The sequence below is a fragment of the Pongo pygmaeus genome, chromosome 2, assembly GCF_028885625.2.
Source record: "Pongo pygmaeus isolate AG05252 chromosome 2, NHGRI_mPonPyg2-v2.0_pri, whole genome shotgun sequence".
NCBI classification, from domain to species: domain Eukaryota; kingdom Metazoa; phylum Chordata; class Mammalia; order Primates; family Hominidae; genus Pongo; species Pongo pygmaeus.
In genome coordinates this window covers 148,023,813-148,048,010 of record NC_085930.1, presented here as the reverse complement: position 1 = coordinate 148,048,010, position 24,198 = coordinate 148,023,813, and the positions used below count along the sequence as shown (strand labels likewise).

Below are 24,198 nucleotides of genomic sequence, written 5' to 3'. Positions count from 1 at the left end.
TCTTATGTAGTGTTTTTTAAGCAAAGTTACATATGTGCAAAGCATAAAGTAAGTTTTGCAAAGCTTAATAAAAAATCAGCCCTCCCTCCTTTTTGCTTCCTACTCCCTAGAGGTAATTACTTTATTTTATCTAATTCTTTTGGTATTTATTTCCATATCTCTAAATAACTTGAGGTATAGCAGTTTCTTCATTTCTTAGCTTTAGGCATTTCTTGTGACTTCCCCCTCTGTAGCAGATGAGAATTTCGCCTTCTTTCATTCCCCTGCGTTTACCACATACATGCCACTTTCCTATCCTTTATCTCTTAGAATAGTTCTAATTTTGATTGATCACTACTCAAATGTTTACATTATTATGGCTATGTAATCACTGCTCACAGGTGAACCATGTAGCATATTATCTAGCTTTCCTTTCCTGTAATTGTTTGTTTTCCCTAGAGTTTATAATTGTCTTTTTTCCCCCTTTGCTTAATTTTCTATGTACCTGTGGTTAATTCTCCCTGGACTTTGCTGGTTCTCCAGAGTTCCTGAAGATCTCCTTTCAGTTTGCTTAGTCTCCTTCAGACTGTACTGGTTTTCCTGCTCTCATCATGGATTTCCCCTCACCATCATGTTGGGGCTTCCTTTGCTTCTGTCCTGTTGGATCCATTGTTTCTTATACCCCTATCTCCTTTCCTGATTTGCTCCCTCATTTTAGGGGAACATGCCCTTCAGCAATTTCCTGAGAAAAGGGTTGTTAATGGGAGATAAATTGTTTTGTGACTTTGAATATCTGAAAGTGCCATTGTTCTACCCTAAAACATATTCGACCATTTAACTGGTATAGAATTGTTGGAGGTAATTTTCTCTCAGAATTTTGAAGGCATTGTTCCATTGCCTTGTAGTTATTGTTGAAGTCTAAAGCCATTTTTATTCCTCATTCTTAGTACATGACCTGATTTTTCTCTGTGGAAACTTTTTGAATGTCGTCTCTGTTGTACTGAAATGTTATATCATGGTAGGCCTTGGTAGGAATCAGTTTTCATTAATTCTGCTGGTTATTAGATGAGCTTTTTTAATGGGAAACTTATGTCCTACATTTCTGAAAGATTTTCATGAATCGTTCTATGGTGATATCCTTCCTTTGTTTTCTGTATTCTGTCTTTCTGGAATTGTTAATGTTGTATGTCCTGCACTGATTTTCCTATTTTCTTTTAAAATCTTTTTGTTTATAGATAAAAGTTCCTCATATGTTTCTACAGATATGAATGATATATTTGTTTTTAGATTTTGAAGTTTTCTCTTCCCCCTATGTGGTATGCTTCCTTCACGTTCCTTTTATTGCTTCATTTTGATCTGCATCTTTGCTGTTAGTGATTTTCCTCAAGTATCTGATGTCCTTGGGCCCTCATTTAAGAGTGAAGGTACAAGAAACAGATCAGAAGGTCTGAATTTGTGGGTGGGGCATATTGGGTTTGGATTTCACAATATCTGGTGTGGTTGGCCCATTTGATTAGGGAGTCTCAATGTCAGTATCTTTAGCCAATGAATTTTTGATGACTTTCCATTTATGTAATGAATTTAACAAGCACTTAACAATGTGCTAGGCACTGTTCCTGCTGACATGTAGCCTTCATGGAGTTGACATTTTAGTATTTTTAAGTCTTTTCCCTTGGGCTCAGTAGATTTTACTGAAAAGTTCCTCAGTCACCATCATTCTGGGGTCTCAGTAGAAGATACCTTGGAGTCTCAGTATTTAATATTTCATTGAGTCTATGTATCCATTTTCATAATCTCCTGTCTTCCTTTGATACTCTGTACTTCTTCCTCCAAGTGTGCTTGGAATCTCCTGGTCTGGAGACTCTTTAGTTTGCCCTTTCCAAAGAATAAACCTGTCTTCTTTGTCATGAGGTGGGAGAGGGGAGGTGGGAGAGGGGAGCGGATCTAGAGTTTCTAAATGCTTTTAGGGCAGTTTGTTTGTTTTTAGCCCTACCATTCATGAGACACACTGAGTGTAAATCACATTGTTTCTATGCTGTTCTCACTCCTGATTTAGGATCTGTTTTCTCTACTGTTTTAACAAAATGTTTATATTCCTCCACCAGCTTTCCAGCTTCCAAACTTTTGTTACTGTTTCCTCTCCCTTTCTGTGTGTCATTGGGAGTTTATGCCTTTAAAAAAAAAAATCCTTTTAGTGTGATTTTATTAGTAGTAGGGAATTAGCAGAAAACAAAAGTATATATATTTAGTCTGCCTCATTTCATGTGTTTTGCCCTTGGCTGTATCTGACTAGTTCCAGAGATCGTCCATCCTCCACTCTTGGGTTTTATGTTATCTATATCAATGCAAGTGGAAAAAAAGTAACTCCGGTTATTTAGAATGCCTTATTTACATCGTATTCATGGATGGATCGGGGCAGGGTGGCAGCCTGTATAAGCTGAGAAGTTAAAACATTTCAAACTTGATGATAAAGCCATCCTGAAGATATAGCCAGACAGAACCCTAAAGCTGTCCAGCTTCTCAATCTTGACTATCCCATAAATGAGCATTCTCCCTCAGTCTGGTGAAGAGGTAAACTATCCCTGAGCTTTTTGTGTAACACATTACATCCCTAGAGCTAAAAATGACCCCATCAGTAGTGTTTGTCTTGAAGGAAAAGCTAATTTAATAATTACAATAGTTGATTTAAAACAGTGGTCCCCAACCTTTTTGGCACCAGGGACCAGTTTCGTGGCAGATAGACACTTTTTCCACAGATGGGAAGGGGGTACATTTCAGGATGAAACTGTTCCACCTCAGATCGTCAGGCATTAAGAGTCTCATAAAGAGCACGGAACCTAGATCCATCACATGCACAGTTCACAATAGGGTTCATGCTCCTATGAGAATCTAATGCCATTGCAGGCAGAGTTTAGGCGGTAATGCTCACTCACTCACCCACCCGCTGCTCACCCTCTGCTGTGCAGCCTGATTCCTAACAGGCTACAGACTGGTTGTTTGGGAGACCCCTGGTTTAAAAGCTTGTTCTTAATGCCTTAATGGAGCACGGGAAGGAAATTTTAGACTTCCTGTCTTTTGGATACTTGCTGATGAACTGGACTTGAGACCAACAATAAAGGAATAGGTAATGACACCTAATTGGTGACTGGACCTGAATACACAATGTTTACTATGACCTACAGATGATAGAAAGTTGGAAGGTTTTATATTTGACTCCCTTTTCTTTGGCCATTTACTGCTAATAGTCTCATCTGCAAAATGAGGGATTGGACTAGATGATCTCTACTTCCCAGCCTAGTTGAGTAGATTACCAACAGCTAAGTTCACACTGCTGTGCCTAGTTTTCTTCTTTTGAAATGATTCTTGTTTAGTCAACTTTGCAAAATTCCTTTCTTTTTGACATATGTTTATATTTACATTTCCAGTTTTACTGGTTACTTGAGTTTAACATAGCTAGCTTCCATTATCCTAATAAACAGTAAGAATTCTGTCACGGAATATTTTATCTGCCAGGTTTGTTCTTACCACTTACTTTAATGACTCCTTAATTATTCCATCTTCTTATTAAATAGTGGGGTTTCTAGTTTGAGAGGGAAATGATTTGCTCTGTGAATGTGTGTACACTGTATATGTGTATATATATATATATAAAACAGACATACATTTTTGTATGCATAAATAACATGTATATATAATTTTTAAAAATCTGTTTAGGGCTTCAAGCAGCAAGCTCTTACAGTATCCACAGATCCTGAGCATCGTTTTGAGCTTGCTCTTCAGCTTGGAGAGTTAAAAATTGCATACCAGTTAGCAGTGGAAGCAGAGGTATGTACTAATTCATGATTTTTGATAACTGATGGAAAAGTCAGTAGGTACTTCTATGTATTTGGTGTAATGTTTTGTTAATAAAGTTTTTCCAAATGCAAATTAGTGGCTCATTTTGGTGAAGTTATTGTCTCTCTCTGATCTTTTTAAAAGATGTATTATGTTAAACTTTGCATAAGTTAAATTGATTACATTGGACATATTCTTAGCACTCTTAATTTGTTTAAGAAAAACTGTTTTCATATCTTATGTGGATCTATTTTGCAAGATAAGAAAAGATGTAAAATAGTATGTAAACTAGTCTGGAAAGCCTAAGAGTACAAACATAGCAGTTATTTGCCAGTGTCTGAAACTAGCTAAAAATATGTTGGTTTTGAAAAGGGGTTTTGAAAGACAGCCCAACCCCCTCGTCTTTTGGTGTTGAATAGAGCAGGCAGTCAGAGAAGGACAGTGCTGCCTTGGTGGCACTCACCTTCAGCAGCAGATGCTCTTAGCACATCTGGTCTAAATGTTTGAGCTAAATGAGCTGTTCAGGGAGGCTCAAGTGGGAGAAATGTTAATACCATTTTTGTAATGATATTTTTATAGATCTTTGTATACTGAGGCTCCCAATTGTGGTTTAAGACTGGCATTTACTGGTAAATTAATTTCAGATGTGCAAAATAAATTTTAGCTACGTTAAGATCATCTAAACGGTGCAGCATTTTGAGTTCTGAAAAGCTACAAGTGAGACATAATATTATTGTGAAATATTTAAAGACATAGTTTTGTATGCTTTCAAAAAAGTGATATTAAATCACTTGTTAAAATAACTGCAGTCTGATTACCTTAAAACTCCAGTGAGATGGTTTTACTTTCCCTGTGTAATTATAAGATAAAAGTATAATGGGTTGATAATTATTCGCACATCATTAAAATTGATTTGTGTTTAAATTCATTTTGTATACATGAATAATTTCCATTTCCTCATTGTACATTTTGCAATGCCATTCTTATTTTGATAGAGCCAACTTAACAAGCACAGCTCTTTATTGTCCGCACAGTTAAGAGAATAATGTTGGAAATGTAAATGCTTATTTCTAAAGATATTTTAACTTGGAAACTCTTTTCTTACAGTCAGAACAGAAGTGGAAACAACTTGCTGAACTTGCCATTAGTAAATGTCAGTTTGGACTAGCCCAGGAGTGCCTGCATCATGCACAGGATTATGGGGGCCTGCTGCTTTTGGCCACTGCATCTGGAAATGCTAATATGGTGAACAAGCTAGCAGAGGGTGCAGAGAGAGATGGCAAAAATAATGTGGCATTCATGAGCTACTTTTTACAGGGCAAGTGAGTATTAATTTAAAAGATTAATTAATTCTACACTAAGGATGGTTTTTGGAGAGGGAAGTGAAGAATGAACCCTGCAGAGAACTGATGAATGGCCAAATGGTGTTGAATAGACTGGGCAGTCAGAGCAGGACAGTGCTGCCTTGGTGGCACTCACCTTCAGCAAGGGATGCCCTTAGCACATCTGATCTAAATGTTTGAGCTAAATGAGCTGTTCAGGGAGGCCCAAGTGGGAGAAATGTTAAACACCTTTTTCAACAGCCCTGCCAGTTAATGGTGGAAGCATTTTATGATTGCAGGAGGCTATTGAGCTGCTCTAGTAGGTACCTGAAGGGCAGGTGATTTTACCCAAATTGGATAATTTTGATCCATTTATGGCAAGAACAAAAGGGGATAAGTATGCCACTTACTTGTAGATTTGAGCCCACTATAAAGCATAAAGATGTCTCGTATTTTTAAGTCTAACCGAGTTAGCATAAACCAAATCATTTGGACATTAGTTGGCAGTATTATGAAATAAAACACAAAAGTATTCTTTTCTTTTTTTTTTTTTGAGATGGAATCTCACTTTGTTGCCCAGGCTGGAGTGCAGTGGCATGATCTCGGCTAATTGCAGCCTCTGTCTCCCTCGTTCAAGCCCTTCTCCTGCCTCAGCCTCCCAAGTAGCTGGGATTACAGGCATGCGCCACCACACCCGGCTTGTATTTTTAATAGAGATGGGGTCTCACCATGTTGGCCAGGCTGGTCTCAAACTCCTGACCTCAAATGATCCACCTGCCTCATCCTCCCAAAGTGCTGGGGTTATAGGTGTGAGCCACCATGCCCAGCTCGAAAGTATTCTTTAACCTTCCCCTACATACTGATTTTTTTTTTTTTTTTTTTTTACAATCCCATACTTCGCCATATAACTTTGAACATGCACCCCATTGTATGTATGTGAATGTATTTATGAATGTATATACCTGTAAGAATAGACCCTATTCCTTATCCATAATTCAAAAATCCAGAAATATTCTGAAAACAGTTTGTTATAACTGTTTTGATGGCAAGACCTGAGCTGAACTGCTTTAGTATTTTTAGTTGCTTTTATACCAACTTGGTACATTTTTATTGCATTTAACATTCCTACGTAAGTTATTGCAGTATTAATGTTTGTGGCTTTTTCATGCTGAGGATGTGAGGTAATACATAGTATACATACTGTATCACCTTTCGAAAATCCAAAAAATTCTGAATTCTGAAACATAGTGTCCACATCATAAAATTTGCACAGAAAAAAAATGAAATTAAAATTGAAGAAAAAATAGACGCTTTGGTATTCTGCTGGGCACTACTGGCTTGTCTGGCCCTTCCCATGTTGGAGACACTGCCCTAGATATTTGTCTTGTGGAACTGAATTTCTGCTGGCATATATCCTTATGCCTTTAAAATTTGCTAATCTAACCTGCCTTAACTCTTCTTAAAAAGCCCCTTTAGGTTCCTAGGAATTATTAAAATTAAGTTAAGTAGATTCAAAGTAGTCAAGAAAGCTGTCTTATCCCTCATACCCTTGCAGTGTGTTGATTATGTAACAACCATTAAAAGACACGTGACAGAAATGAGATGTTATGTGTGAAGATTGGGGAGATTTTTGGCTTTGCAACACTAAATTTACTTTCTTTGTGTTAAGTACCATTATTATAGTGTTTATTCTTGGTAACAGTACCTCTTCCTTTTTAATGTTTAGGGTTGATGCCTGCCTAGAGCTCTTGATTAGAACTGGACGGCTGCCAGAAGCTGCCTTCTTGGCCCGAACTTACTTACCCAGTCAGGTTTCAAGGTACAGACTTTTAATTTTAGGAAGAAATGTTTCCAATAAAAAGAGAGCGTATTTACTTAGTCTCTCTTTGGTTCCATGATGTCTATAATAGGGTAGTGAAACTCTGGAGAGAGAATCTCTCAAAAGTCAATCAGAAAGCAGCAGAATCCCTTGCTGACCCAACAGAGTATGAAAACCTGTTCCCTGGATTAAAAGAAGCCTTTGTTGTTGAAGAATGGGTAAAGGAAACACATGCTGATCTGTGGCCAGCCAAACAATACCCACTTGTCACGGTGAGTGGCCAGGATGTCAAGCTTCATTTATTGTAACCACAGGGTGGAAGTACATTCATGACTTCAGATTTTGAACTGCTGTACTTTTTTTAAAATTAAGAGCTGATATCTGGGATTTAGGCCAAGTTCATAGGTAAATTATGATTTCAGAATATCTCATTTCATCATTGCTTTATTCTCTGATAGCCAAATGAAGAGAGAAATGTCATGGAAGAGGCAAAAGGCTTTCAGCCCTCAAGATCCACAGCTCAGCAGGTCAGTAGAGCACTTCATGTGATAAACTTGGCTGAGATGGTTTACTTTTTTTTTTTTTTTTTTTTTTTTTTTTGAGACAGAGTTTCGCTCCGTTGCCCTGGCTGGAGTGCAGTGGCGCGATCTAGGCTCACTGCAAGCTCTGCCACCCAGGTTCACGCCATTCTCCTGCCTCAGCCTCCCGAGTAGCTGAGATTACAGGCGCCCATCACCGGCCTGGCTAATTTTTTTATATTTTTAATAGAAACAGGGTTTCACTGCATTAGCCAGGATGGTCTCGATCTCCTGACCTCGTGATCCACCCACCTCGGCCTCCCAAAGTGCTGGGATTACAGGCGTGAGCCACCATGCCCGGCTGAGATGGTTCACTTTTAAACATCATCTCCCACTTCCTAATTCTGATCATCCTTTTCTTGGGGGAAAAGTTTAAATTCCTGAGTAAATTCCCTTGTCTTCATATATATCTTCACTTGGGGTTTCAGGAACTTGATGGGAAACCTGCTTCTCCTACTCCGGTTATTGTGGCCTCCCACACAGCCAACAAAGAAGAAAAGGTAGGTCAGACATCATACTCAAACCTCCCTCTACCCTATCCTCCTCCCCATCAATATCTGGAGCATACATAGGCCTCTGTGGTTTAAGTGACATACTCAATTTCAGAGCAGGGGCTTTGAAATGGGAAGATGCTCTTTTTGACTATTAAGAAAATTTTAGTTCTCACTTTGGATCATGAACCCATGGATAACTTTCCTTTAACAGTACTGTAAAACTTAATTACCCTCTTCCTTTTGTCTGCAGAGTTTACTCGAACTAGAAGTAGATTTGGATAATTTGGAATTAGAAGATATTGACACAACAGATATCAATCTGGATGAAGATATTTTGGATGATTGACTGTAATGCTTTCTATTTACCTGACTAAACAGATCATTATATATAGGTATTGATTGCTACCCTGACCACAGTGCTTTGGACTATGAGAAACTTCTTAGATTTTTATATGTAAATGCTGTGGACCACTGGGAGCACAATGCCCACATCATCTTAAGAAGAGTTTATGTGCAGCATTTAAATCACTGTGTTTTCCTTGTTAACTAAAACAGACATGAGCTTTGATTTTTTTCATACTATTAGACCATATCTCATAAAACCTTTTGAATTAATGAAGATACTTGTTTCCTTTCTCAATAATGAAAATAGGCTTCTAGTTTTAGAAGGCTGAGCCAAAACTACACCTTGCCTAGGGATCAGCCCCACTGTCTTTTCTTTGTATAACTAACTAAATCTGCATTTTCAAATGTTGTCAATCACATTTTTCTTAGAGCTGAATATCCATGCTGTAATTCTCTAAACCTTTTTCTTGACCTCATTGCATCATTCCACAGGTCTTGCCCCGATTTTGTCTAGCAGCTACCCATTTCTGGAGTCAGGATGTGAAACCTCTGTTCCTCTGACCTCATTAAGCTGGGGGGTCTGTCTAAATTACCGTTTGCCCTATTTGGTAACACAAAAACACACCATACTTTTTAACCATACACTCATCTAACATGATTCGAGAAATTCATAACCAGGCACTCAAATATCCTTGTAGCCTAGGAAAGTGAGTAGGGTAATAATTTTTGCTTTGTAGGGAGAACTACAAATTGATACCTTTTAATCTGGCCATTTTTTAACGTTTAGCTCAATATTAACAGAAATGTAGTCAGTATTTAGTAAAATAAATGTATTTTAAAAATACTTTTAGGAAGCTGCAGAATGGCGACTGAGTGCTTCTTGATAAGTTTGCAGTGTTAGTTCTATATAGGCTCCCTTCTGTGCTTCTGTTTTTGCAAAGACCTGTTTAAATTAAAAAGAAAATTTTAAAACAACAGGACATATGCTATTTATAAACTTTTTCAGTTTTAAGACATCACTAGCATTTCTGTAGTAGCAAAGAGTCCTACTTAAAAAGGTCTTTCAAATTTCACAATTTTTCCCCCGATGATACAATAATAAACACACATGGACAGAAAACAATACCCAACACATTTCAAGCAATACTAATGCTAAACACCAGAAGTATCCAATTAAGACCCTGACATTGTATTAATATTAATACTTCTTCGAGATCAAAACAAACCATTAGGTTAGAGAGAAATCTGGAAGCTAAGAGTTACCAAACTAACTTTTCACTTTAAAGAATATTTTCTCCAAAAACATTGTGCTTTATCAGGTTCATAAAGAAAATCAGTACTGTAGTTTCTCTCTACTCTTCCTAGGATGTCATCACAGGTCATTGTTTCCTTAGTAAGACTTACAACTGCTTTGCAGCATGCAAACAGTATTACTAGGATAGAAGCCAGTTCCACAAAACCACGTATATTCTGAGCATTAGAAGAGATGAAATTATACAATCTCCTCCCCTTCCCTTCCTGAAAATATCATCTCAACTCTCAGCATTTACAGATAAATGTATATAAGCCCATGGTTTTGAGAGGTGTGCAGCTCCAAAATGACAATACAGCTAAGGCTTGATATACAGGCATCACACTCTCCACTTCTTGACACATGCCCATTTCCCCCGATGTGATGTGACCACACATAGACAGGAAGCTGCTCTGGGGGACATGTGCTACTTAGTCCTCTATGCTGTCCTGTTGGTGGCTTGAACACCTCAGACGCAGCTCAGCCCTTCCAGTGCTCCAAAGAACAAAGGGGCTGCTCCCTGCACTGTCGGAACTTCTCTGGACTCCAGCTGCTAGCACCGCATCACTCAACCTACTTTACTGCACTCTACCCCCCTCCCCTGTCTGTTTCTATTGTCCAGGCTGAAGAAATATGGGGACAAATCATACTGATGTTTTCAAGACCACAGATGTCCCATATTCACAAATCTGTTTAGTCACCATTAATTATGACCGAATTCTGAATTTTTCCCAGCTCAATTACCACCACAAAACAACCAATATGAAAAAAAAACTTTACCTTGATTAAATTTATTCCCTCAGCAGCCTGATCCTTGGCCTCTTGAGCCGACTGGCCGTCTGGATGGAGCATGTGATACAGCTGGACCAAGTTGGTTGCATCATCGATTCTGAGAATGAAAGGGTTTAATATTATCTAGGGGTTTTCTTCATTTGATTCACAGTCCTACAAAAGTGTGTGCCAACTTCAGACTAAATTACATTTCAGACTTTCCTCAGGCTGGGGGGATTGGGGAAGGACCTTCAGTTTTACAGTTTCAAAAGCATTTTCAGGAAAATTGACTAATTTAGACCTCACACCAATTCCGTGAGGCAGGTAGGGCAGGAGTCACTGCAGGAAGTGTCCAATTTATGAAAGTGAATATATTCCAAATGTGGCTATATTCTTTTTGGAAAAAGAGCACCAGTTCTCACAGAAACAACATTCCTAATGGTAGATAATTTCCAGGCCAGCTTACTTCACCAGCATATAATAGTCTAATCCAACTCAGAGGACAGAAATACAGCTTCATCCCACATAAGCAGGAGGGTGGTGGTCACAGGGATCTCAAAGTCACTTGCCTCTAAGTGACATTTGCTAACAGAGACAAATGCCTCTACAAGAGGCCCCCTAAGATTCTAAGGAAAGACTTTCAGGCCACCAGACTATTGACAGGAACACATTAGTAAAATAGCATCCTAGTGAAGCAAATTTGAAATTATACACACACATCAGACAAAAAGGAAAATTGGGTTCTACCTTAGCACTCTGTCTAACTTCAGCATCACACAACTATCTATGAAGAAGACAGAAGAAGAATTCAATTATTCTGGTCTGTACTTCTCAGAAATGTATAAACAATTTTTATCAACATTAAAACTTTCCTAGCAAAACCAAACAATCACTATCTTCTCACACAGCTGACACTTTCCCACCATTTGCCATCTCATTGCTGGAGGGCATATAAAAACGACACTCAAAATGCTTGTGCTTTTGAGGCTCTGCTATATACACTAAGTGAACTACTGGCTTCCATTTGGGAATGGAGGGCTGAGGACACCCTAATTCAGTGCTTCCGCAACTAGCACTGTTCAGCCTTCCCTGCATTCCCCTTACCTGAGCTGGGGGATGAAGAACAGGGTGACAGTGGGAGTAAGTACAGAATTCCTCAAGCCTTGGTAGCCTTAGAGAAATGCTCTGCGCTTATACTGAGGCTCATCTACCCTAAAGGCCATCTCTTAGGAAAACAGAGCTGTTTGTATCGTAAAGCTTTTCAGGGGGAAAAAAATAAAAAATGTTCATCACAAATCTATTGTGCTTGTTATAATCTAACAAAGTCCACTAAATGTAGTAACAAAATGTCTCCCCAATAAAAAATTAAGATTCCCTTTGGAGCTTAGGCATGTGGCCTTATAAAGAGCTTAACGGGATTGCTACCTGTTGGTATGTTCAGGGTTTCATTAGGTTCATGCTTAAGTATAATGCCTGTGCCTCACAGAACAATTTAAATTTAGCTTAACACCCCACCCATACTTAAAGAGCAAATAAATTATATTTCAAAAAGATTTTAAAATAATCTCAATATAAAAACCAACAGTGGGACCTGAGTCTGGGATAAATGTGTGCAGAATTCTAATTCTTGCCTGAGCTCCATTCAGTGAGGATATGCACCCTCTACTGTCCAGCCTGTGATTTGCAGTAAGCTCACTCCTGTTCAGAATGACCACAGGAGGGCCTTTACCTAGGAATAGCAGGAAAAGCTAAGTAAGTATTCAAACTTCCCTCCCAGTAAGCATGAATTGCTTCAGATGTAAAGCTTACATGTGATGAGTAATACTATAATATCATACATTAATATACCCTAATAAAGAACTAATTTTCAAACATTTCTGCGTTGCTCTAATTTTTTGTAAGAACATACTGTTTTAATAATAAAACAATTTCAGAATGATTAAACTCAAGAAACTTTATAAGTGGAAAATTCATTCATAGGAGATAATGCACATAAAGACAAGTCACTTGAGCATCCCCATCGCCACCAGCCCCCAATTATGGGGTATGAAGGTAATATTTCTGCCCTCTGATTTTTATTACGCTACATATGCTGGTGAAATGGGCTGGCCTGGAAATCATCATCATTAGGAATGTTGTTTCTATGAGAAATGATGCCCTTTTTCCAAGTATGGGCTGTATTTTATTCTGAAAATAAGTTCTGTGGAACTTTCAGTTCCACATGCCTTACCTTTGTGTATATGGCTTGTATTACATGTTAGGATACTCTGCGAGTCAAAAACTAACAGTCTGAAGGTGGCAATAATCTCAAAACTGTCTTGTAGTTCAGACTTGAGTCCAGCAAGGGCTTTTTGTGGAAAGTTGACTTTCTTACTACAGCCATGCTGCTTCCTTGTCATTTTGGCCTTCCTAAATCAACTGATAGAAAGATACTCAAAAACTATTTTCTCTTCAATTTTATCACAAGTTGTATTATTATTTCCAGCTAGAAGCCTGGGAGCACACCAGCTTGATGCTAAAATACAACAGGTATTTTTTGTTTCACACTACTCTGAAAAGAAGCTAACTTTTTTCATGCCTTAAAAATCTTGCAAAAGCAAAGGATATCAAAAGTATTTTCATAAGTTAAAGGATGGTGTTTACTGAAAAGCCCTAGAAATAGTTCTACCAGAAAATAACCACAGAGCTTATTTCTACTTCTTTACATTTCCTATTTAATCCCCCTTTCGGTATCTGGAAAGTTCAGCAAACCAGGAGCATTGGTGAGCTCGGGATAAGTTAATATTGAGGGTTTACAGTACAGATCCAAAGCCACTTACTCTTTCAAGAGAAAGTAAGTGGCTTACTTACACTTTATATAAAAGCAAAAACTAGGAGAGCTAGGTTATACTAAAAGAACAAATCCATAAACTGAGGTAAGCAAGCACTAGACAGTACACTGTTATCACTGGAAAAATACCATAGCTTAAATACAGATGAACTGTTAGAGCAATAAGAATGATTCTTTCACTTACTAAGATCATACTTACAAATCTCTCTGAATCTGGTCAATCAGCAAACCATCAATCTTTTTATTATTTACAAAATACCACACCATTCCACCAAAGTATCTCGTTGAACGTAAAAGGTCATATTTTCCATGTTTATCTATATCTTCATAGGTCTTGTGATGAACCTATCCACATAAAATGCAACTCTTCAGAAACATGAAAATAAAAAGAAGTATGCAGCATTATTCAACGTACACTGATTAGCATGAGTGCTGCCCAAGCAAGTAAAACCAGGTCTACTTACAATTGCCTCCGTATCATTAACCAATTGGTATGATTTAAACCATTCCTAGTACAACCTACCTTAGGTGGGAAGGAGGACTCTATTAAGAAAGAATTTTGGCCAGGCACAGTGGTTCATGCCTATAATCCCAACACTTCGGGAAGCTGAGGTGGGAGGACTGCTTGAGCAGTCCTCATCTCTAGGAAAATTTTTTAAAAAATTAGCTGGGCATGGTAGGCCACAGAATAAGACCCTGTCTTTAAAAAAATAAAAAGAAAAGAATTTGTCTAAATGACAGCAAGTCTGTGCCTTCTCCACTGTAGAAGTATGTGGCAGCCTGGAGCAAGATAACAAACATTTATAGCCATATTAAGTACTTTTTGGCAGGCCAACTACAATTTATTAAGCACCGAATATGCATATAGAGACCACTGGAAATAATGTAGCACCCACTTCTTGGTCACTATGGGAGAAAAGAAATCAAGAATATTTTTTCACTACTCTCCCTTTCCCCTATCCCTCCCCCCATCAACTACCCTATTCTACCAGCTAGCCCATTCCATCTTATCAACTAAAAGTCCTTCAGTCCTCCTTCCAGATTGATCTTCCTAAATGAAGGTTCTGATGGGGGCATTCCTCTGTTCAAAAGGCTTTCAAAGGTCTGCTGACTGAATTCCAGATTCCTCAGCCTAGCACCTGAGGTCACCTATGATGTGGCTACATCCACCTTCCTAGCTTAATCTTTAATCACTCCCCTACATATACATGGCATATACAAGCAAACCAGATCACTGGCCATTTCTCAAGCCTCCTTTTTTCCTGCCTGTTGCTTATATTGTTCTCTACCTGAAACACCTCACCCAGCTCCACCTGCCACAACGTTTCCTGCACTTCTAGAACCCTCCTTAACACCCCTATGAAGGCTTTCTTCAAAGAATTTGTAATCTTCTCTTAGTGTCTAGCATTTTAGGCCTGAGGAGATAATTATTTGTATACTTACTAGCACCTTTCCCCACAGCCATATCCGGACTGCTGGCTTTGGCACAGCATACTCTATCCTAGTTCATGGCATCACCTATACTACCCAAGATAATACCTTACACATAGAAGGTACTAATGAATACTTACTGAGCTGTAAGACAAACACACTGTACTTCGGCAAAATTTTAGTAAATAATTTGATTCCTATGTGGTAAACTGAAAAGAGAATAGGCTTTGTCATCAAACTTGGGTCCTAACCCTACCACTTAGTAGCTACGCAACTTTCAGCAAGCTACTTAACTCTACAAGCTTAAATTCCCTTATCTTTAATCAAGGGTTGTTGTGATTATAAAATATATATCTGGCACACATCTGTACTCCATAGATTTTCAGGTATTTCTCTTCCCTTTCCCCTGTATCAAAACTTACAACCAAATTCGTTGAGCTAGATTAAAAATCTTACTCATAACCATACTTAAGCCTATATTTTAGAAACTAAAATATACTCACCTTGATATACTCAGTGGAATCTGGCTCAAACTGGGCAAAGCAGAGATTGAGGACATCAACATGCCTGTCCTGGCTATACATAGTCTAAAACCACACAGCAGAGTTAGCATCACATGAGAACACTGAAGTTCAGCACCTGTCCTGATGCCATGACAGGCCTGCCCACCCACATACTGGCCACTCTGTGCTCCTCAAGAAGCATAAAGAAATAACACAGGCTTTGTAATTGTCACACCTAGATTCAAATTCCAGCTAAGCCAATTATGAGAGAACCCTAGTACAACCCATCTTAGGTGGTAAGGAGGATTCTATTAAGAAAGAAGTCAGCCAGGCGTGGTGGCTCACGCCTGTAATCCCAGCACTTTGGGAGTCGGATGCAGCGGGGGGGGATGCGAATCCCGAGGTCAGGAGTTCGAGACCAGCCTGGCCAACATGGTGAAACCCTGTCTCTACTAAAAATACAAAAATTAGCCGGGCGTGGTGGCAGGCGCCTGTAATCCCAGCTACTCAGGAGGCTGAGGCGGAGAATCGCTTGAAACCGGAAGGTGGAGGTTGCAGTGAGCTGAGATCCCGCCACTGCACTCCAGCCTGGGCAAAAGGAGCGAAACTCCATCTCAGAAAAAGAAAAAAAAGTCAAGTTATCATTAGAAATGTTTATCTGGATCAAGGCACAAAGTTCTACAAATAAATCATCACCACTGGCTCTAAAACATAAAACCTAAGTTACCTTACCCTAAGATTCTCTTCCTGGAAAATTATTGGTGTCAAAATTTTACGACCTTCTTTTGGGAAATAAACTTGTATCATTCGGTCCCGTTCTTCCCAAAAGGCTTTGCGTAGTGTGCCACTTGGTTCTCTGACGACAATAAAACGCTCCTAAAATAGAAAAACATAATCAAGGATGCGTTTGTGAGGACGTATTTTTAGTTCCTGTGTCCCACTAAGGCCATTATAAGAATAATTTGCAATCAACAATATAAAATGCAATCATGCATATGAGATCAATGATAATTTTAAACCTCAAAGACTTGGCAAGGTTTGATATTTCCTTCACTAATCACTGCTGTGCATCTGACAATCAGAAATCTAAAATGAAAGTATTCAGTAAGTACCAACTATGGTGCTAACGTGAGTTCGATACAAAAAAAGCTGAGATTCATCTATATCCATTTTAGAGGAAAGAAGTGCTATGACCTTTCCAAACTTTCATTTCTCTATCCCAAAGTCTCATCTAAACAGATTTTACTACTTTATGATCTATGTTTAAAGTCCTTGGGATAAAAGAAACAAATCCAAGAATGGGGAGTCTTACTTCTACACTTCTATGATTTCTCATATTGGCATTAGACGTAAACATGTCTGAGAGGCTGTCTGGTCCACCTGTCTCTGGTCACTTCGATCTTCCAACTGCCAAGTCCCAGGCCATGGGATCACTTCCTCCTCTAAATTCTACCTACTTTTTATACCATTCAACTGGAAATTTACCCCAGACAAGATTTTTGGCATCCCTCAGATATTGTTATATAACTGGAAAAGGGCAGGAAATGTGGATTATAATTTTTTGCAATACCAGGAGTGGCATACATGGAGCTTTGCACATTGCTGATAATTGATACACACCTGATTAATGTATAAATTAACCAAACAGTACTGCCTCTCAACTTTTCAGAGGTGTAGGAGTCTCTAAATGTGTTCTCAAGATAACATAATTAAAACTTTCACCAACACTGTCAATCAAAAAAAAAAAAGCACATGCCAACATAATACAATTTTTTCCTCAGAAGGATTTTGGTAATTTGAGAAACCTGAATTCCAAGTTCCTTTCTCGCTTTCAAGTTATAAAATGCTTCCCAACCAGCCTTGATAGCACTGCAAACATATATTAAAGCATCACAAAACAAAAACTATCATTAAAATTGAAACTCTGTGACTCATGTTCATTATGTCACATATACAGATGGCTGGTGTTGAACATAGCTCAAATCGTTTTCTAACCATAATCATGTATAATAAAAGATTAATATGGGGTGAACCTGCTCCCAAATTCAGCATTCTATAGTGTTCTAATGTATTCTGTGGGCTGAATTGTAAACTATTCTTTTTATTCTTTACTTGCAAAGGCTCAAATACAAAACTTACATATTTCTAAAATGCCAGAGTGTTCTTTTAAATTTGCAATCAAGTAAAGAGGAGCCAGAGAATAACAATCACAACAGAAGAAGTGGTGATGCCTGAAAATTATCTGAGAAACATCTGTCATTCTTACTGAAAATTCTGGAAAGCGAAAATCCTTTATGATGTCTGAGTTTCTTGGCATCATCAAGGAATTTATAAGACAGAAACATTCTACCTTCTCAAAAAGCTTCAGCTAAAGAAATCCATCTAACTTAGGCAAAAAGAGTCTCCTGCTTCCATTGCCTTGTAGATTTTTGTGCATTTGTGGTTTGGGATGGGTTTCTGTATCTGCGTACCCCTTGTTCTGCCTCAGCACATCTGGAATCTGGAAAATACTATGCCTATTATCTGCTGAGAAATGGTAACATCATGATGTGGGGCTGGTCTGCATTTCTCATCCCTCTTATAGTATATCTTCCACAAGGGTCTCACCCAGTCAGAGGAAATCTGGTTTGGACGCATCAGAGACAGCCAGGTCACATCATCTCTCAAGTCCTTCTCCACATGGTATTTCAAAGAAAGATCATTTTGCAATTAGACATATACTCACCCGGTGTGGTATGCTATATGATATATCAGTAAACACATATTTGGTTGTTTCTGTTCCTTCCAAAATCTTATCTTCAGCTAACACATCATTTATTGGTACTCGCTCTTCCAGAACTGGTGGCATTTTTAATCGTACTTTAGCTGCCTCAACTGCCTGTCTTGTAGCCTAATGAAAGAAAATATTTATTAAGGAAAGCCACAAGGTTACATAATATAAGGATCATCTGACAAAAGCAGATACTAATAAAAAATGCAAAAACCTGCAAAGAAAAGAAGGTGTAGCCACAAATCAGTGAGTAAAAAGCCAAACCTGGACTTGTGAGCCCTGGCCTTTGCCTCTGCAATGTGGCTGAGACCACCAGCTATAGACTCAACCATTATCAATACCACAAAGGCATGCTCTGAGACAAAGCCAGGCTACAAAAGCTGCTTGAAACAGAATAAAAGAATGCAGTTTTGGGGTGCTTACTATGTGCCAGATATTGTTCAAATAGTCTAAATGTATTTGGCTCATTTAATGGCCTCAATTACCTTATGAGTTAGGTGCAATTGTTATCATCTCCATTTTACAGAAGAAAAAGGCACACAGATGTTAAGTAAATTGCTAGGAAATTGCAACACTGGTATTTGAACCTAGACAACCCAACTTCAAAGCCCATTCTCTTAACCATTGACTACATTGCTTCATGCCATACTGTTAAAAGCAGTTACCTCTAGGAGGTGAAAAGGGAGACTTTTACTCTTCATGTAATCTACTACTGGAGAGAGAGAGATATATTTTGCTGACTATAAATTACTTTTGAATCAGAAAGACGAGTATTAATGCTTTACGTATTCATACATCAAAGTGTTTTCCACGCAGCACTCAGTACCCATGGTACTGAGGAGGACACTGGTGCCTGGAAAACATGCTGTTTCCATGCAGGATCTCACAATCTCCCCAAAGCTTCAGCCCCAAGGCAGATCACAGTAGATGTTTCTCCAGGAAGGAAGCTGGAGCAGGCAGAAAAAAGGAAGGGTGCTCAGGCTGGCTTGAGAGGAGAGAGGATACTCTCTGAACACCCAGACCTGATCCATATGCCCTAGTCTGCTCAGTTCCAGCCATGCTCCCTGCCCCTCTCTGGCAGCCTACTCACATTTCTTTTCTCAGTTCTATGCCTGGTACTACCTTTCACTAGTGCCTATGGAAGAATAGCTATAAGCATCTGAAGGGGCCTCTAGAAATGTTGTTTAACCCCTTAAAGAAAGGTATTCTAACAGTATTCCTGCATTCACGTACCTCTTCCAACTGTGCCTGAGTCATTAGCTTATAGGTTGGTGGCTTCAGTTCTTGTATAGCTGGCTTAAAAGTCTTCTGCAAGTTCAAGCCTGTCATTTTCGTGAGTATGCTTTGAACTTCCTCATCCATAAATGTAGGTTTCTTGGTCTCTGGGCTACCAGATTCTGCTAACATGGACTTTAGTAAATAAGAAGCTGACAAAAACGACAAGCTAACAAGACCTCTAAATAGAAAAGTAAGTTAACAATAAAAAGCATTAGCACAATGTCTACCTTGGCACTGCAAAATGCTAATACCTATGAGATGCATTCATTCATTTCTTCATTTAAGATTTACTGAGCATTCATTATGATGAGGAGATAGACTCGGTCTCTGCCAAAAGGACAGACTACTAGAGGAAGTAACAGTAATAAGGTAATTAATGTAATAACTGTAATGGTTGCTGCCACTTAACAGAGTTGTCTCCTATATGGCAAGTGTAACACACATTTTCAGGAATGCTTATAACCACTCACAAAATAGGTACTGATAAACCCAATTTTATAAATGAGGATGCTGAAGCCTATCCAAAGACAACTAGCTATTAAGTGATAGAGTCAAAATTTAAACCAAGGTTTGTCTGGTTCTGGATCCCAGATGGTTTCCAATTTATCATAGCGCTCCTCGGTATAAGTGGGAGGTGTGGGGAGACATAATGTGAGAGGTATGGTATACAGGAGAGGTATGGGGCTTGGGTGATTGCAGAGGAAGAAACTAAGCATAGCCTGGACTAGGGATGGGCATGACAGCATCAAAGAAAGCGTCCCAAGAGCCTCATCACGGCAGAGAAAAAAGGGAGGGAAAGTCTAGGCTAAGAGATTGCAGCTAGGAAACAGGCTTGGTTCACTGGACATGATACTGAAGAGGCCGTGTGTTATCATGGAAGAGCCTTTGACATAAGTGGAGAATCAAATGTTAGCTCTGCCTCATGCAGTTTGCCTATTGCTTTGCCTAACTTCTACTGCCATTTCCATTAGCAAAAAAGAAAGAAAAAGCCATTTGTTCCTAGTCACCTCTTCCTCTCCCAGTCCTATAAATGTTGGTATCCCTACAGATTCTGAACGATGTCCTTTTCTCCCTTCCCAGATTCTTACTCGATGATTTTTCCTATCCTGCCATGACTTCAATTACCTTTATATGCCAGAAACTCTAAAATCTGAATCTCCAGCCAAGATCACCTTACATCCAATTACTCAACCTCTCTCGTGTACTTGAATACTGCCAAGTCAGAACCCATCAACTTTCCCTTGTCTCAAAACTGCATTTTCTGTTCCCTATCTCAGCATCATCCAGTAGGTCATACAGGCCAGAAATCTTACAGCCATTCCTAAATTCTCCCTGATCCTCCAGATCTAGCCAATAGCAGTAGTAATAACAATAGTAATCAAATAGCTGTAGTAATAATAACAGTAATTATAAGAGCTACCATTTATTAGCTATTTACTACATGCCAATACTGACAGAGCTAAGTACTTTACACATTCAGCCCATTTAATACTCACAACAACCCATGAGGTAAACACTAAGATTATCCCAATTTTACCAAAAAAAAAAAAAAAAAAAAACCACTGGCAGAGAACATACTGATTGTTTGCCTTCATAAATCTCATTTTAATCCTCCATTTCCCACTGCCACTACTCTAGTCAAGGCCATCCTCATCTCTTGCATCAGCCTCCCTTTCTCCATTCTGGCCCAACTACAGATCATTCTCCACAGAGCAACCAGAGTAATCTCTTTAAAATGTAATCAAGATTACTCCCAAGCTTAAAATTCATGAATGGCTTCCAACCACATTTAGAAAAAAAGTTAAGGTGGTCTGCTTACTTACACTACGTCTCTCACTAAGTGATGTGCTCTATGAAGACCAGACCTTGTCTTATACTCATCGCTGGCACCCAGGGTTCTTCAGGGTATCCAGCACACAGCAAGTGCTCAACACTACTCTCTCCTCAGTCTCACCCATTCGTTCAGCTTTAGTTACCGTTTTTACTCCGATGTTCCTCACTTTATATCTAACTCCATACTGAACAGTTGACTCTCAAAGTCACCTCAAATTGAATGTGTCCCAAACAGGTTTAATTCCGCCTCCTTTCCCATCTCCTGATCTCTCATCTACTCCTGCACTACCCCCGCCCCCAAAATAACGTTCCAACAATTAATCTTCTCCATCTTGGTGTAAATGGGACAACCCTCTATTCCAGTCAAAAACTTAAGAAACAATCTTAATTTGTCCCTTTAAACTCATATCCAAAGCCTTAATCAAGCCTTATCAATCCTACCTGCAAAATGGGTTCCCAAATATCTGTGCTCAGTCTCATTTCTGGACATCTGCTAACTGTCCCCTATGCTTGAGAAGCTTCTTGCTTTCTCCTTAGCATGGCTAACCAGATCTCAGCTTTGGTCATATTTGCCAGGAACCCTTCTCTGACCTTCCAACCCAGTTTGAGTGCCTCTCCTGTGTGCGTCCCGTATCACAACCCGGGTCACACTGCACTGCCAATTCCCCATGGACATGAGTTCCCACAGGGAAAGGTCTGTGTCAGTCTTAGTTTGCCATATCCCACAGAGCTTAGCACAGTGCTCTGCAAGGAGCGGAACTCAGGCACTGTAGCTGAGTGAGTGAACGAATGAACAGATATGCAGGTGATGACAAACTCTACAGGTACAGAAGGAAGACAGCTGAATCTAAGGAAGCGCTAGGATAGGTGTCGCAGGGGCTACCGCGTGGTTTTCGCATGCCAGAAACAGGATCTACGTCTCCCAGAAGAACGCCCCAGCGAAAGTCCGGAAGGTCACTTACCGGCGTCGGAGCTGAACCGGCGGCGTGGCAGCCCCATCTCGAAAGAGCAAGGTTGCGGTTGGAGCAGGCCACCGTGCCAGGGCTGGATTCGAGCCCGCAAACAGACCCGTTCCACGCCCGGAGAACTCCTCAAGAGGCTCCACAGCAATACACTTGTTCTGAGGGGCGCCATGATTATCAGAGGCCACTTGCGCCGGAAGTGGCTGGGAGGGATTTCCGAGTCACGCCCAGTTCTTGCAGCACTCTGGGAAATGTAGTCTAGTTAAAGGCGGAAAGGGCCAGAAGTCTTCCGGGCCCTTACAGATTGTTTCTTCTAAACTACTTATTCACAAGTAGACGGTGTTTATGTCCTTCCCTATGCATAAAGTCAAAACTTACACCTTTTTCCCACCCGTTTCCATCGTTCTAAATAACAAATTTCCGGCCAGGCGCCGTGGCTCATGCCTGCAATCCCAGCAGTTTGGGAGGCCAAGGCAGGCGGATCACCTGAAGTCAGGAGTTCGAGATCAGCCTGGCCAACATGGTGAAACCCCGTCTCTACTAAAAATACAAAAATTAGCCAGGCATGGTGGCGGGCGCCTGTACCAGGAGAATCACTTGAACCCAGGAGGCAAAGTTTGCAGTGAGCCAAGATCGTGCCATTGCACTCCAGCCTGAGCAACAAAGCAAGACTCCATCTCAAATAAACAAACAAACAAACACTCTAGCCTGGGTGACAGAGTGAGACTCTGTCTCAAATAAATACATAATTTATGTATTCCACGTCCTGCCCAAACCTTCTCCCCCATCCTCAGGTTTAAATCCAACTACTTTTTAAATTTCTCCATCCACACTGCTCACACGCACCCTAAATCTAACTCCTGATTCCAAGCCCTGATTACCACCACCACCACTGCCACTGCCAATTCATACACCTGATTCTCTGTCTCAACACTTATTCCTTTCCTTTATAGCCCATTTTATAATCTGTTATTTTGCTCTTTATCTGCTTATTTCTTTTTCTCACCCCATGAAGACAGTGACTCTACATATTTTATTGCAATATCACCTAGCCTAGTACATCTATGTGCACAGCAAACTTTTGTTGAATAAATGAATGAATGATTAAATGATTCTTTATATTTTTTCCAACTATCCAGGATGTGCAGGTCTTATCCTTCTCTAGACTATAGATTGGTGCCTGTGCTAAGCACTTATCCCAAGGCCTGGCAAAACAGGGTGTTAGTAAACTCTTGTTTGAATTAGCTGGATGAACAGACTCACCTTCCAGCCTCACCTATTTTCCCCAACTTAGCATTAATATTAACAGTGCTGTTTATGAACTCATTCCCTACTTGGGAGGGGAAGGGAGAGCACTAGGCTTCGTGCCTACTTAGGCAAGTCTGCTGCCCTGCACTTCCCAATGCTTACACCTACATGATAGCAGGTGTCAGAGACTAGTGGTAGGATGAATGCAGGTGTCTCCCAGCCCATGCCTTTTCTCTGAAAATGAACCCTCTACTTTCTTCCCATAGCTGAGAGAGCAGGCCTCAGTGGCTATGTTTTTCCTGTAAACATCCTCCTGGACAAAGCTGATTGGACACTTAGTGCAGGATGAATGAATCCATTGGCTGCTGTATTAGCATTAGTTTCCTGTGGCTGCTATAACAAACTACCACAAATATTATGGTTTAAAATAACAAAAATGTATTCTTTCACAATTCTGCATGAGAAATCTGACATCAGTATTACTGGGCTGAAATCAAGGGAGCTCTGCTCCCTTTAGAGTCTCTCTCTGGAGAAGAATCTGCCCTTTGTCTCTTCCAGTTTCTGATGACTGTAAACATTCCTTTGCCTGTGGCTGCATCATTTCAATCTCTGCCTCCATCTTCACATCAGCTTCTCTTCTTCTATTTGTGCCAAATCTTTCTCTGTTTTCTTCTTATAAGGATGTATGTGATTGCATAATCACTGACCTACCCTGATAATCCAAGATAATCCCCATTTTAAAATCTTTAACTTAATCACATCTGCAAAGACCATGTTTCCATATAAGGTAACATCCACAAGTTCCATGGATTAGAGTGCAGTTATACTTGGGAGGAAGTAGGGGGACATTCTTCAGCCTACCCCAGATGACCAGGCATCAAGCAGATTTTTTTCTCAATAATTCAAACTA

The 24,198-nt window shown here is 39.6% G+C and overlaps 2 protein-coding genes across 3 annotated transcripts in view; one reads left to right on the top strand and one right to left on the bottom strand.

The window, feature by feature from the left end:
- Positions 1-8,645, top strand: part of COPB2 (COPI coat complex subunit beta 2) — a 32,161-nt gene extending 23,516 nt beyond the window's left edge. Inside the window, exons 16-22 of the mRNA XM_054479738.2 lie at positions 3,694-3,804; positions 4,921-5,135; positions 6,862-6,954; positions 7,046-7,226; positions 7,413-7,481; positions 7,961-8,032; positions 8,277-8,645. Of these exons, the coding sequence (XP_054335713.1) occupies positions 3,694-3,804; positions 4,921-5,135; positions 6,862-6,954; positions 7,046-7,226; positions 7,413-7,481; positions 7,961-8,032; positions 8,277-8,372 (837 nt within the window). The 3' untranslated portion in view covers positions 8,373-8,645. The remainder of the gene's footprint in view (positions 1-3,693; positions 3,805-4,920; positions 5,136-6,861; positions 6,955-7,045; positions 7,227-7,412; positions 7,482-7,960; positions 8,033-8,276) is intronic.
- Positions 8,646-9,186: 541 nt separating this feature from the next.
- The window catches only part of MRPS22 (mitochondrial ribosomal protein S22), a 131,506-nt gene continuing 116,494 nt past the window's right edge, over positions 9,187-24,198 (bottom strand). Inside the window, exons 2-9 of one of the 2 annotated variants that reach the window (XM_054479739.2) lie at positions 22,041-22,284; positions 19,201-19,367; positions 17,923-18,087; positions 15,930-16,073; positions 15,198-15,281; positions 13,463-13,608; positions 10,443-10,551; positions 9,187-9,314 (exon numbers count right to left, since the gene is read on the bottom strand). In XM_054479739.2, the coding sequence (XP_054335714.1) occupies positions 9,219-9,314; positions 10,443-10,551; positions 13,463-13,608; positions 15,198-15,281; positions 15,930-16,073; positions 17,923-18,087; positions 19,201-19,367; positions 22,041-22,284 (1,155 nt within the window). In that variant the 3' untranslated portion in view covers positions 9,187-9,218. The remainder of the gene's footprint in view (positions 9,315-10,442; positions 10,552-13,462; positions 13,609-15,197; positions 15,282-15,929; positions 16,074-17,922; positions 18,088-19,200; positions 19,368-22,040; positions 22,285-24,198) is intronic. The other variant, XM_054479741.2, reaches the window with a different exon arrangement.